The sequence below is a fragment of the Cyprinodon variegatus genome, unplaced genomic scaffold (genome assembly GCF_000732505.1).
Source record: "Cyprinodon variegatus isolate N-32 unplaced genomic scaffold, C_variegatus-1.0 Scaffold337, whole genome shotgun sequence".
NCBI lineage: Eukaryota > Metazoa > Chordata > Actinopteri > Cyprinodontiformes > Cyprinodontidae > Cyprinodon > Cyprinodon variegatus.
In genome coordinates, this window is record NW_015150790.1 from 573,029 (window position 1) to 588,022 (window position 14,994).

A 14,994-nucleotide genomic window follows, 5' to 3' on the forward strand; every position below is an offset into this window, starting at 1 on the left:
TCTCTCCATCCCATTTGGCTGACCTTGAGCTGTTTTGCGATCAAGGACATAGATGTGCAGCGTTGTTGGGGAAACGCTCTCAAAATGTAAGAGTCGTAGAAAAATAGGGATTCTTATTGGTCTACTGCATTAAATCCTAACAAAGAACTTGTTTTATTTTCTAGAAGCATAAAGTGAAACTGGTATGGCTAATTTCTCAATGCACTACAATCTTTGTGTTGTTGCATTTCCTTTTTTTTTTTTTTTTCTTAGCTAGGTTAGACACGTGTGCTCCCAGACAGCTCTGTGCTCATTAATAAACTAACAGTGTGCCAGAGATGGCCTTGTGTCCTCCTCTGCTCAGCTCTCTCACTCCCTGCTCTCCCTCTGCTCCCATTCCAGGAGTAGCTGCTCCTGCCCTTCCCCCCGGCCAGCCAAAGGACAGAGCGCACCAGCCGAACCTCTTCTCAGGTGACCGCGGCCTTAAAGAGTCAAAGAGGGGCCCCCCTTCGCCGGCCCCGGAGTCCTGCGTGGGAGGCGTGCCTCCCCTCAAGCCCCGTCGCCATAGTGACACGGACAAACCCAAGGGCAAGCGGCCCTGCAAGACCAAGCACACCAGCCAGCGAGACAGAGAGAGGGAGCGCGAGAAGAGGAAAGAGGCCGCGCCCACCAGTCCGGGCCAGCGCTCTGCGCCTGATCTGGAATCAGCCGCGGACGACAAGGTGAGCGCCGATAGGGGCCGTCTGGATGTGTGCAGCAGCAGAGTGTGTTTCTGTATGCCTGTCGGCTCCTCTCATTATGCAGCTGGGAAAGGGAGGGAGGGACAGAGGAAGGAAGTATGTTTACAATGTTTAGAGGGCTGCTGGAGCTTTGACCTCCCTGTGCCCTTTGCAGCTCCCTGAGGAGGCCCTGCTCGCTTGTCCCCGTGTGTGTGTGTGTTTGTCTCTGGCCTTAATTGTCGAGCGTGTGTCATCTGGGCTGTTTTTGCGTGCGAGTGTCCTGCGTGTTGGTGAGCATTCCTGACAACAAAACCCTGGAGCAATTATGCATCTCTGTGTCCTGAGTGAGTATGAGGAATGTGGCAGCATTGGTGGAGCACATGACGCTCACAAGGAGGAGGAGGAGGGAGAAAGAGGGAGCAGAGGGGAAAATCGAAAAAAAGTATTTTTTTTTTTTTTCCTGCCTGTGCTGCTTCCGTCCCCCTGCTCCTCCTCAGGCTGACAGCTGCTACGACATGGAATTCCACTGAGAGGGCAACGCGCTGCTCGCACGCACTCACACAAGCACAGGCAGGCAGCTCCCTCTGTGAGGGCTCAGCGATTAAAGCAAAGGGGCATGGCGGCCTTTAGTGTTCGGGGTGTGAACGCTCACTGTGAAAGATGCTTTTTTTCCCCTCATTAATGCATAATGTCTCCCCAAAACATAAGGGAAATCTTGAACGCTTATGAGTTCATATTGGGTTTAAAAACCTACCAAACTTAGTTTTTTATTCTAAAATTTCCCACTGCTGCCATTTTCTTCCCCCCATTTAGCTCAGGTATGCATAATTGTCTTATGTCAACATTTGTCAGGTTTCATCAATGTGCCCTTGAGTGTCAGATTTTTGTACTGTGCGCTACACGGCGGCGCCTGCTCACTCTTCTCCCCCACATCTTTTCTCAGCCGGCTGAGCAGCGCAGCGCTCCGAGGAAGAGAGCCGCCTCTCCTAATCACTATCCCTGCTCTCTGCTCCAGCCCTGCTCCCCCGCCGCGCTCTGTCCGCCCGCCCTGCTGCCACAGGCGAATGTCAAGGCCCCGCTGGAAGTACCGGGGCTGCACAGGACCCCCCCTCCTGAGCCCTCCGCCGTGCGCCCTATCCCGCCGGAGGCTCGGCGACTGATCGTGAACAAGAACGCAGGCGAGACTCTGCTGCAGAGAGCTGCGCGGCTCGGCTACGAGGTAATTTGTTTTATTCTACTCATCCTCCCTCCTTATCGCTCTTAGCCCCCCACATTTCACACTCTTACACCTCATATCCCCTGAACTTTGGCCCTCTTTTTTTTTTTTTTCCTTTCTAAATGAACAAATTTTCTTCCCCAGACTGCTCCTTTCTCTGACTCTGCCAGATGCTACTTTGGCTTTTTGGAGAACCTTCCTCCCTCAGATGTCTCCTTTGCTACCTCTTTCTAGCTCCCATTTCATTTGCTTTTTTCTCTCATCTCACCTTTACTCATTTTTTTTCCTCACATGCTCCATCTTATTACTCTCCTTGCCTGCTGCTCTCCTCTCTCTCTCAGGTTTCCACTGTCTCCCTCCCTCCCTCCCTGCCTGCCTCCCCCCTTCCTTTCCTCTCGGCGCTCTCTTTCTCTTCCTCTCTTTGTGACTCAGATTGTCGTTGGCAACCCCCTCCCTCTCCTCCTCCTCACATGTGCAGTCGCTCACACACAAACACGCCGCCTCGCCTCCTCTCGCCTCACACCGCTCACAACTCGTTAATTCTCCGCGAGGCAAAGTGTGACGCACGCACATACACACACGCACGCACTCAGGCGCATGCGCGCCAGCATGAGGGATCGTTATATGGAGACGGATGCTCGCCAGCTTCTCTCCCTTTCTCCCTCCAGCATCGGCGAGGTAATCCTCAGTCTGTGTGCGGAGCTGCCGATCATTCCTATTCCAGCGGCGCCACCAAGGGGGGACCAGGGGGTTGTCTTGGATATATATTATCTTATGCAAATATGAATATAAGGAAAAAGCAGCATCGTTCATCTAGAGATGCCCCCATTTATCTGGAAAAGAAAAGAGAAATGTGTTTTTTTCCGCTTTTATGTTTAGCTCCTAATTTAACGTGGATGGTCTGTGGTTTTGAGAAGTTTTACAAATTGATTTATTGATTGCTGCCGTTTGGCTTTGGCTCATTGGGGGTCTTGCTTATTGGAATGGTGCTAAACGCTCAATGATGCATTTTTTTGTGTGCATGTGCATTATATGGAGGTAAAACATGGTGATTTAAACAACCATTATGCATTGTAAATTGATCCAGTTCAGATTTAACCTTAAGGTGATGAAATGTGCTGCAAATTTCTTTAAAGATGCGATTCAGTGGTGTTTCCTTTAACCAACAAATGTAAGCTGACTATATGAAACATTTTTAGAACATAAGAATTGAATCATAAACATTCATTTTTCCAGTCCGCTGAACTGCTGCTAGCTTTACTCGCGTACCTGGAAGATGCCCAGTGCTACTACCACAGATGATCTTGCTCTCCTAATGGAATTGAACGATTCAGTTTAGCTAGCCGAATGAATATAAGGGGTAAAGCGTAGCCGCCTGTAGCCCGGGCTGCCTGTCACATTTCCATTCCGGTGCGTGGATGACGTCATACACACTCCGCTTTGTTTTAAAAAAAAAATCTAAATATAAAAAATATAACCACAGATGTCAGGGGGACAGTGATTCGCCTACATGTTATGAATGCTGGCGTACCATAAATGATCAATTATGAACAGTTTAGTTTGTGTCTTAAAGTCGTTTGCCCATAGGAAGACGAAATATCTTCAGAACAGCTCCAAATGACACAAAACTCATATGGGTGAATAGAACATGATGTAATAACGTAAAATCAAGGGCCAAATGTTAAAAAAAAAAATGGCGTTCCCCTTTAATGATGAAATATGAATGAAAGTTATTTTGGTTGCAAATTTTTATTACATTCTTTTTAAAGGAAAGTGCATCTAAAACTGCATATTATTGTTACCTTTGGACGTGGCGGGGTGACAACTCTTTCCCCGGAGGAAATAAGCAATATAAAACTTGTTGGAGGCATAACTCTGATAGCTATGCAAATGATAATTGTCAATAGCTGGGTCCTCTCCTGTAGGTCCTGCCGCCCTGGGCGGGTAGCCTTATCAGGAAGCTCCTCTGCTCCCATGTTTCTGCATGCCTTTGTGGAGGCTTCTATAAACTGGTATCTTCACGCTATGCTTGTTGGTGACTTTCTTTATCGTTAGTCGGACACGTTTATGGTGATGAGGGGAGAGGGTATGTGCGGGTGATTATGTGTGAGAGGCTGAATGGGAGAGAGCAGGAGTGTGAATGGGAGGTAAGCACTGGGAGTATAATCGCGTTCTAATGGCCCTCTAATGTGCCGTGGTGACTGTGGTTAGCAGCGGCGGCGGCTGTTTTTCTCTCTCTCTCTCAGTCAGGATGCAGCAGCAGCAGCAGCAGCAGGGCTCAGTCAGCCGTGCTCGATTGAAGCTGGCTCTTCTCTCTGATTTATGCGTCTCTCTCGAACGTTTTTTTCCCCTCCCTCTCCTATATATTTTTTTCCTTCTCCTCTCTAGCTTCACATTTTCCCCCCGCGCTCTTCCCTTCCTGCGCTCCTCGTGTGGAGAGGAGGAGGAGGAGGGGGAGGGGAGGAGAAAACCTGAGACTACACAAACAAGGCGCTGACCGCTGCGCAAACAACACCCCCCTCCTCTTCCTCCCACCCTTTCTTTCTCTCTCTCTCTCCCCCTCCTCGCTCAGGAAGCTCGTCTCTCACTGCCTGCGTGTGATAAGCCCGGGGCAGGCCCCTGGGGCTCCCACGCACACACACACAGGGACGGCGCACATCTAGACACAGCAGTTTATGCACTCTGTCTCTCCTTCACACACACACCAACCCCAGCCTGTAGCTGCGCAGAGCGCTTGTATCACGCTGGTGTTTTAGCGCCGCGAGCTCCGGGCTTATCACACACAGGCAGAGAGATACGGAGGCCCGCGAGACAGAGGCGCGCGCGCGCGCACACACACAGCTAACATGCTGATTATGAAGCATGCAAGGAAATATGCGGAGAGAAACACCCGCTCTGACCCAGTAAGCACACGCACAGGCCTCCCCTGCGTGTTCCTCTCCATATGCTGCACACAGAGACCGCTCTTCTCCTCGGTTCCCGCTGCTGTCACACGCAGGCACGCGGCACTGAAATAATCGCGTGCACAGACGCAGACAGAAAAACGGAGATGGAGATGCACCGGTTGTTGTGTTTTTTTTTGTTTTGTTTTTTTCGGTGTGTGTGTGTGTGAGAGAACCTGCACACGCAGCAGGGCAATAATCTGTACGGGTACGCGCAACGTGGCGCGCGCTTGTGCCGTTTTGTGCCCCCCCCCGTACATATTTCATGTTCATTTAGTTTCGCAATCCGTGCCTCTGCACATGAAAGCCCACTCTCTCTGCCTTCCTTCCTCCCTCGCTCGCCTTTTATTCTTGCCGATCGCTCTGCCTCGGTTGCTGAGCATTTGAAATGGTAATGAGAAATGCTGCGGATGTCTTCATCCCTCTCACGGCACTGATCGGGGGCCCTCTCAGCTCTGCCCGCTCAAGGCTCAGATAAAGGTGCAATCTGTCATTTATGCTCCCCCCCCATGAATCGCTTCTGAGCTTGGCTGTCAGATCGATAAGATCCAAGCAGAAGACAAAAGTTGGGTTTCACCTGCAGCCCCCTTCTGTGAAAGAAAAGTTTGCACAATCAGAGGGTTTGGTAAATATAGAGCCCCACAATTACATCAAAGGTCATTTGACTAACAGAGGTGGTCTGATCTAGAGGAGAATTGGGGAGCACCTGCCTTGTAGATGTGAAAAGGTTTTAAAGTTGCAGTTTAACAACTGCAAAAATATTGTCATATTGTTGTAGATGTTATAGGTCATTTATTTATGAGATGCCAGAAAAAAAAAAAAACAGACTAATAGATTATAATTTACTCTAGCTGTAGGTTGCATAGATAAAAACCCAGTTCTGCCCCTCCCAAACCTGTTACTGCTAACTAGATAAAATAATGGTTATATATGTTTGGCTGCAAAAGCCATTATGAGCGTCTTTCGCACAACAGTATGGTCCGAATGTGGGCCAAGAGTCGAGCCTCTCTCTGAACTGCCTCAGTTCGTTCATAAATCACAGATTAGCTGGCTTTGTCTCAGACATATGTAAGCATTGGAAAAATTAAAACATTATGGCAGAAAGAGGGGGGGAGGCATCGAGGGGAACTCTGCATAGTGCAAGAAGAAAATCACAGCCAGACATTTCCAAAGGTTAAACGCTTTGGTTTAGTCTGATTCTTTATTAGTTTTGCTCTGTTTTCAACCATCACTACCACTGAAGGAACTCCCCTTGGCTTGAGTCCAGTTATCGTCTTGGTCTCGGAGTATTTCGGATGTCCAATGTGTGTTAATGACAAGAATGTCATTAATACGCACAAGAAAATGTGTGTGTGTGTGTGTGTGTGTGTGTGTGTGTGTGCGCTCCTGGTGTTTGCAGTGTGTTTTTGCCTTGGATTCCTCAGCCAGCTGGCTGTGCTGACCGTCTGTCATCACTGCATCACACTAAGCCTGAGAAGCCCACACACACACACACACACACACACACACACACATATAGACTGTCGTGGGACCTTGACAAACTAACCTCCTCATCCCTAAAGCCATTTTTTCTTGTGACACAAAACACAAATTATGGAAAATTGTCTGAACACCAAAGAATTTCCAACATATTCTTACAATTTAAAGTCCTTTTTAACTATATATTTTTTTTCCCAGTCAAAATAATATTAATAATGCCCCACTTCTCTTGCCTGTTGCTGCACACTGCTTATCAGCTGGCAGAAAGGGTGTTTTCTTTTGTTTGTATGAAAAACGGCTCGTTGAGATGGACCAGCTAGAAGAGCGAGGTGTGTGAGAACGCTGGGACCCTTTTTCCACCTGGGTCCCCTCTCTTTTTCACCTTCATGTCCCTCCGTTGTCGCTAAAAACTTGCCCCTTGCGTTTTTCCACTTCCTCACCTCCTCGGCCGCATCACAGTTAGTTAGTGATTGTCCCTCTTGCATTGCGGCACGGATTAACATGATTGGGCATAAATCAGAAATATCTGCAACAAGCTCACTGCGACACACTGCTGCGGGAAGGATAACTAGTCTCTAAGCATTTAATGCAAAGAGTGCTTAAAAACCATTGCTGAATTTAGCTAATGTTTATGGTAAATTAAGTTTGTGCATCAAAACCAAAATAGTTATTTTAAGTGCAAAATAGCTGTTTAGTTTTTGGAGGAATAAGAAAACGTGATACTTTTTAAATATTTGCTTACCGCTTGCATCTCATTGGGCTTGTTGGACGATACCAATGCTGAACCATTTTAAATCGGTGCTCTTTGATATTTCTTTAAGTGTTTTCACTTTCCATTTTTGGATTGGTTTGGATGGAGTTGCACAGAATAAAGGCATATCTGCTGCAAATAAACCAGCAAGAAAAGGACGTTAGCTTTTTTTGGGGGAAAGTTGGCCAAACTTTCATCATTCAGATTATAGGACAGTAATTCCCTGGCACTTCCTTTTTATTGTTAACCTAAACAAATCCTTGGATCCAGATAATTTGATAAAATAAAGTAGATTTTTGATTGAGTTTAACATATTTTAGTAGTTTCTAATATTAGTTGTATTCTAATATTATTACATCAAGTGTTTTTCTACATTTAAAATAAGCGCATGTAACAACATCATTACCTTTGGAGAGAACAAGGTAATATGATTGTGAATTTTAACAACGGCCACAAAATTATTGCTTTAGCTTTCAGCTGCAATATTTTTCTCCCAATGGGTTTAATATTAGAAGACTGTGTAACTACTTAGCCACTGTTTTTAAACTAGTCTGCTAATAATTTAAGTTTGGACTAAAGCAGGTCCTTTTGAACAAAGAGGCTACGTGGATTCATTTATTTTCAGAGCTGGGCTCAAGAGGCCATTCAAAGAACTTGCACGGGTTTCTTTTTTCCACTTCGGCGTTTGCTTGGTTTTTATTACCCTGAACTTGCCTCCGAGCGTGGACATGGGAACCAAACAGGCTTACCTGCATCTGGTAGCTGGAAAGTTGGCGACCAAGCAGGTCAGCAAACTGTCACCCCAAGCCATGGGGTGGGGAGGGGGGGTGTGTGTTTTGCTTTGCTTCACTTTGCCTCACAGGCTGTCTGACATGCCACCAGAACAGACAGTGACTCATAATAGGCTTCTTGAATCATTCGTTTTGCATGTGGATGAGGGGAACGTGGTGCAAATTACTGGTTGAAAAGGAGGGCATTTATCATGGCAGCCAGAGGTGACTTTTCCTCCCTTGCCACGCACCCAACACACACACACACACACACACACACACTTCTCGTTTTCCTTCTCAGTTTTGTTAATAGAATCTGAGTGGCTCAGTGTTAGATTAATTAACTGTGAGATCATCAGCAGCAGCAGCAGCAGCGCCTTCAGTCTCACCGAATCCTCGCTCACCCACACGTTTCACTTTTCCGAGCACGCACCAACTTTCCTTTCGCCGGAAAACTCCAGTCTGGCAGATTCGCTCATGCATCACCTACACATGTGACACGCATCCAACCCAGGCAGCGCCGGAAGGGGTTAAGTGTCTGAGTGATGCATTGATTGCAGGGGAGTGCAGGGAAGCATTCTAGAGAGGGAGATTAGAGGAAGAGAGTGCAAGAGAAGAGAATAGAAAGGGGGGGTGGTCTGTGTATGCGTGCGCGCATGCTTGTGTCTGTGCATGTGTGCATCTGGCGGGAAGCCGGGGCTTTCGTGCTTAGCTCCTCGCTCTCTCCCAGCGATATTAAACACGGCTCTGGAGGTTTAGCGCTGCGCCTCCTCCACAGCCACACGCGTCAGCAGCACAGAAACACACACACAGGCTTTGGCACGCTGCATATCAACTCTCCCTAGCCGTCAGTCTCTCTAACACTTGCTCTCACTCTTATACACACACACACAGAGCGCGTGGAATCCCCCAGAGGGGAGCTTCAGCACGGCGCTCCTGAATCTCTCTCCAGCAGGCAAACAGAGTGTTGGCAGCAAGAGAAAACCAGTTGGAGCGTCTTCCCACCCTCCCCTTATTTCTCCTCTTTCACTCTCACTTGCTCGTACTTGCTCACCATTTTCTCCCATCCCGGATTTCCACTTCTACCTCCTCCTCAACGTCGTCTCCTCTACCCGGTTTCACACCACCACCCACACACGCCACCCTTTCATCTCTTGTTATGATCAGCGGGGGCCCAAAGGACGGCCCCGGCAGATTTCGTCCACAGATTCATTCATCTGTCATCTGGTGCTTGCCTCTCGTCTTTGTCATCCCTCCGTCCTCTGCTCGTCCCTCCCGTCCGTCAGCCTGTGTTCTCTCCACCGCTGGCTTTTTATGCCCTCCAAGCGCTGAATGGGGGTGGGAGGGAGTGCGATAAACACTTGGACTAGATGGCTGGCCAGCATTAGCATAGAAATGGAGGCTTGGTGTCGTTTAGCCAGGTTCAGATGAGCACCTCGGCTCCCCTCGGCACAGGACCGCTTGCAGGACGGCACTGTGAATGCATCTGGATAAATGAATCCTGCATTCACATGCATATATAAATATATAGTAGTTTAGGACAAAATGAGGAGGGGAAGGCTTTGGTCATTTGAATTTTCTTGAACGTGAGATAATTTTTCATTAATTTTACTTTAGATTATATTTTCAAAGGTAATTTTAAACAAGTGAAATAATTTTTAGCTCATCTGCTCTAAAAGTGCTTTTCCCTTCTTGTTTGCATGAACAATAAAATTAGATGCTCATAATGTAAAAAAAATAGATAAAATCCTTGAAGTCTCAAAAAGCCTGGAATCTCATTTGATTTCCCCAAGTCTTTTTCCATGTTAAATAAATAATACATAAATAAATTAAACTTTATTGATCTCACAATGGAGAAATTTACCTCTGCAATTAACCCATTCCCTTTAGGGAGCAGTGGGCTGCCATCATATTCCCCATTTACACTACCCTTAAAAAAACGTTACTTAGACCGGTCCGAGATCAGTAACTGAGATAACTTGTGTAAATGGAAAGCAAACGGAACTGAACCGAACTAGACACAACCGAACTGAGCTAACTGCAGACCAGTTCCAGAGGTGGGCTCGGCTCAGTTTTTCCCTGGCTCGTTTCTCTGATAACAAGAGCGCATTAGCAGAACGCGTCATCTACATCTGGCTGCACATCCCCATTGGCGGTAATGCCACTCCAGAAGTTTCTTGCCAACCCACACAAAACAGAAGAACACCTATAAACAACAATTGAAATCTTCTCCACGCAACATTTTAAATAATGGCATTTTAATTAACACCGAAGTACAGCAATAATAATCAAGCATAACTTTCTGAATGTGACGGACGCCGCCATTTTGATTTGCTTGATTCCCTCCTTCTTTGTCGTCTTGTTTTATGGCGGTTGGCAAACAACTTTTGGTGTATTACCGCCACCAACTGTTTGATTTCCTCCTTTAATACTGGCTGTAATACCGCAGATCGCCACTAGAAGGCGGGGAGTCGAGGAACCGAGATAGCGTGATGTGTAAACGGTCGTCAGAACCAAGCTTGGCCTGGTTAACTGATCCGAGCTCAGAACCGGTCTCAGCATGGATCGGTTTTTCAAGGTTAGTATAAAGGGGGTAATAGGGCGCCCGGAGCAATCGGGGGTTAAGGAGAGCCAGAGTGGCAGTCTGTGGGAGTGGGTTTCAGGATTCCAAGCCCTATGCCCTACCCACCACGCTCCCCAACTAGGCAACATCTCCCCATGTTGTTAAACTTCTGAGGATCTCAAAACCAGCTCTAGTTGCTGTGTTGGTAATTGACCAAACATATATGATGTTGAACTAAAATCTGAATTCCTGAAGAATTTTTTGGCAGACCTTTGCAGACAGAAGATTAACTTAAAGTCTGTGGTTCAAGGCATCACAGATAACGCAGTTTGTGTGAAATAGTCTTTGTGTGTTATGGATTGGTCCATGTCAGATTTGACCCTGACAATTTGTTGCAGGTATTAAAACTGGCCCCATCTAAATTTGTAGAAAAAGCTCTGCTTCCAAAAAGGAATCCGTCTGGAGGATCACATTGTCTCATAATTAGCGTGCTCCAGGGATCAGAATGTTGTAAGAATGGAAAAAAAACATGTAATTTTTTAATGGAAAATTTAAAAGGAACCATAATGCCTCCTTTTCAGTTGGTGTGAATTTGAGCAGGAAGCAGCTGAGCGCTGCTCTCAGTGCAGCAGCAGGAGGTAACATTTTCTTCACCACCAGTCTCAGCTGTAGTTCTTTGCCTCAGAAAAAAAAATCTTGCGATATCTGTAACTACTAAGTTAATCGTCGGCAGCGTACGAGAGCATTTGTGCTTTTGCGGTGCAAAATGCTCGTCTTTTGCAAAAGCTAAAGATTATATAGGTTTTTGCGGAAAGGATACTGATGGTATGAAAAACAACGAATAAAAGCACAGGCAGTTTCCTTTATTTAAAGGAATAGTTTTTAATAGTTTTTTAAGCTTAACACATGCTTATGGAAAAAATATTTTCCATCTATTACAAAACGGCACCTAAAAATGTGTTATTCTGTAGGCTTCATATTAACGGTGTTGAAATTCAGCATCTGACCCAAGCAGACCTTGTTTCCACAAACTGCCTGGCAGCTTCCTGTCTCTCTGTTTCCTCTCCGTCTAATGGCAGCAGACACTGCTCGGGTCCAATAAAGACTATTCTGACTACTTAGTGCCGGACGGCCAACTGTCACAGCCTTAGACCAGAGAAAACGCTTCCAGCTCTTAAGCGCCTCCATCAAATCTCTTTGTTCCGCTTCCATTATGCTGCGCTCAGAGCCCAGCCATTGTAGCTGGCTGCCACAGCGGCGTCCGAGCCCAATCACAGCACACAGGCACGCACACTCATATGCGCGTGAGCAGAATCTGGCAGGCGGAGAGCAGTTGAGTCACTCTCGGGCTCCTCGATGCGTTTGGCGCCAGCTCTGGTGTTATGAAGCATTTGTGCACAACTGCGTATGTTTGTCCGGCACCGGAGCACACTCGGTTCCTCCTTTTCCCCTCATTTCTTTCCCGCAGGAAATGTAAAGGGAAGGGCTCTTTGCGTCTGCCTGTGTATGTGTGCGTCGTTTGAGATCACACGTAGGAAAAAAAAACCTTTTTAACTAACACGGCTCTCCTTTGTTTTGTCGTCCCTCTTTTAGGAGGTGGTGCTGTACTGCCTGGAGAACAGAGTCTGCGAGGTGAATCACAGAGACTATGCGGGCTACTGTGCTCTGCATGAGGCATGTGCCCGGGGCTGGCTCAGCATTGTCCAACACCTGCTGGATTATGGCGCAGACATCAACTGCAGTGCACAGGACGGGACCAGGTAAATAAAAGCTCTTCTCTCTTTGTCCGTGCTCTTCTTTGCACATTGCAGACATGATGGTGTCATTATCCACATTTATTAATTCCGGCTGAGCTATCTGTTAGGAAGTAGTGACTCATGCCTGCATGCAGCGTCCTGCAATGAGCGTGTTCGCTCATTTTTATGTTACACCCATAAACTGTGCTGTATGTGTTGACCAGCTTATCTAAGCTCAGTCGGGTTGCATGGTGATGGTTTAATGCATTTTAAATTTGGTCACATATTACCCATTATTAGCCTAAGCTTTGGCTATGCCAGTTTTTTTTTTTTTTTTTTAGTACATTGATATTTTTTATTAAAGCATGACTATTTATAACACAGGCTGTTATTCACCCCACTGTGTGTTTAGACCCATCCATGATGCTGTGGAGAATGACCACCTGGACGTGGTGCGGGTGCTGCTGTCTTACGGAGCTGACCCCACCCTGGCCACGTACTCCGGCCGCAGCCTGCTGAAAATGACCCGCAGCAACGGCATGGAGCGCTTCCTCACCGGTGAGTCCAGTCCTCTGTGTATGTTCAACTTCAGCAGCAAAACTGGAGTGTAAGCTTATTAATGAGCTGGGATGATGAATGCATCAAGAAAATGGACCACATACCGAGCACCTGGAGATTGGTATAAATTGGCCTGATTGTATTGAGCATAGGAAATGGCTCCCAAGCATCAGACCGAGAGAGAGACACACACACACACATAATCAGCATTTTAAAAGCAATTTATCTTTATGTTCAAATTACAAAAAATTTCTACCTTGCAAATCTCATCTAAATCTCATCATCTAAAGTGAGCACAGTTCTTTAAAGTTTCTTTCTCTCAGCCCATTTAAAAAATGGATCAGAAATCAAGGAGATTTTGGATTCCAGTTCAGCTGCAGAAAGCCGACTTAGAAGAGTGGAGATCAGGGTTTGGGTGGGGGTAAACGGGTTAAAAGATTGGTCATCAACTGCTCCCAGTAGCCCCCTGCACCCCCACCCCATCTCTGCTCTCTGTTTGCTATTCTCTCACTGCTCTGACCTCTGCTCAACCTCCTGGCAGGACTCCCTCTCTGTAAATCCTCATCTTCCACTTCAGAGCAGCAGCTCCACACGTCCATCTCTGTCATATCCCATCTCCCCTCCGGCGCCCTCCTCTTCCCCTCCCTCCCTCGGCCACCTGTTAGACAGGGATTCTCGGCTCGCCCGGGTGCGCGTTGCTGCTGCCTCTCGGCTCCTCTATCTCGTTACCTAGCAACGGTGACTGTGTTTGCTCGGCATACGTGAGGAGGAAAAAAGGGCTTCACTCTGGCTGGAGAGCGACTGTCGTTTCGCACGGCAGCCTCGTTGGAGTCTGACGTGCTGTGTGTGTGTGTGTCTGTGTGTGTGCTGCGAGGGCTCGCCTGGATGTTTATAGTTAAGTTGAGTCAACACGGGGACGTGTGTGAGAGGAGAGGGAAATGAAATCATGCTCAGCTGCCTCTGCCTGCCTCGATGCCCAAACTAGTCAGGACCCGTTTCATGAGAAAACAAGCTAGAAAACGGACAGGTGGCAGAGTGGATGGTGTTGAATTTTGAGACGACGGGACGGATCGATGACGGTAGAGCTGGAGAAAAGCGAACTCTGCAAGCGAGCAACGACGGCCCTCCCTCCACCTGGTCCCACTCATCTGGAGGCCGTTAATCCCTCCAAACACACGCCAGACGCCCCACGCCTCAGTGCTGGCACAAAGCCCGGCTCTCGCTTTGCAAATGTGCGTGCTGAATACACACCGCGTTGCTTATCCAGCTCCCTCTGCTTGTTTGTTTCCAGCCCTCTTTTCGCCCTGCGTAGAAATGTGTGTGTGTGCACGCGCTCTCGCTTTTGGCGACTGTGTGTGGTTCTTGTTTGATTCCTGGCAGCCGTCTGTGGCCTCGCTCTGAACTGAGCCAGCTCTAACCCAGCAGAGACGGTCGCTCTCCTCCCCCGCGGTACAGCCCCTGGCCTCTGACCATCACCACCTCAAAACATTTCTCTGTTTGTTTCTCTTTTCTCTCTCTCGCTCTCTCGACACCAACCCTCCCCCTGTTTTACTGTGCTCTTTATCCATTTTTCTGCTGTAGTCTCCAAGGGCAATTGTATTTGCCTCGTTGGCTGTCCCCAGGCGCCCGGCTCTTGAATAACAGGCTTCTCCTCTCTCCTCTCCGCAGATTATTTTGCTGACCTTCAGGGACGCTCAGATGACGACGCAGGGCTTTATTGGGAGTTCTATGGCAGCGCTGTGTGTGGTGAGTACTGATCAGCGCTCTGTGTCCTTTAATTTGTACAAAAGGTGCAGCTCCATTATAAGGAACCTTCTATCTTTGGCGGGATTTCAGTTGAATGCGTTTCTACTGTTTAAACTGCTAAATTAGACAAGCGATTATCTCACAAGTATGGCAGTTATAATTTAAGTAAAGCCGATTTAATCTTTGAGATGTAGATTTTCACTCCAGACTTGAAGCGGAGGAAACAAGTTCCAGTGTAAATGAAAAAAACAAAAAAACAATTATTTGGCTGAGGGATGGTTAAAAGGGGCTACATGTAACATTATATAGAGTAACTCCGAACTTTATTTAAAGAGCTAGCTATATGAACTTCAAGTTCATATAGCAAGTTGGATTGTCGCGAGATCTAATTTTTCAGTCTCACAACAAATCCGTCGTGAAAGACTCCCACTAATACGTCCGTCTCGTAAAGACCAGTGGGTCGGACCAATGACATGCAAAATTTTTTGGGGGCGGGATGTGTAGGAGTGTTTTTTGGGGTGGGACATGTAGGAGT

At 47.2% G+C, this 14,994-nt stretch overlaps 1 protein-coding gene across 4 annotated transcripts in view; it reads left to right on the forward strand.

Moving 5' to 3' along the window:
• bcor (BCL6 corepressor) overlaps positions 1–14,994 on the forward strand; it is a 40,906-nt gene that overhangs the window by 23,136 nt on the left and 2,776 nt on the right. For 3 of the 4 annotated variants that reach the window (XM_015385366.1, XM_015385368.1, XM_015385367.1), the window contains 5 exons: positions 382–701; positions 1,642–1,917; positions 12,013–12,179; positions 12,568–12,713; positions 14,382–14,459. In XM_015385366.1, the coding sequence (XP_015240852.1) occupies positions 382–701; positions 1,642–1,917; positions 12,013–12,179; positions 12,568–12,713; positions 14,382–14,459 (987 nt within the window). The remainder of the gene's footprint in view (positions 1–381; positions 702–1,641; positions 1,918–12,012; positions 12,180–12,567; positions 12,714–14,381; positions 14,460–14,994) is intronic. The other variant, XM_015385370.1, reaches the window with a different exon arrangement.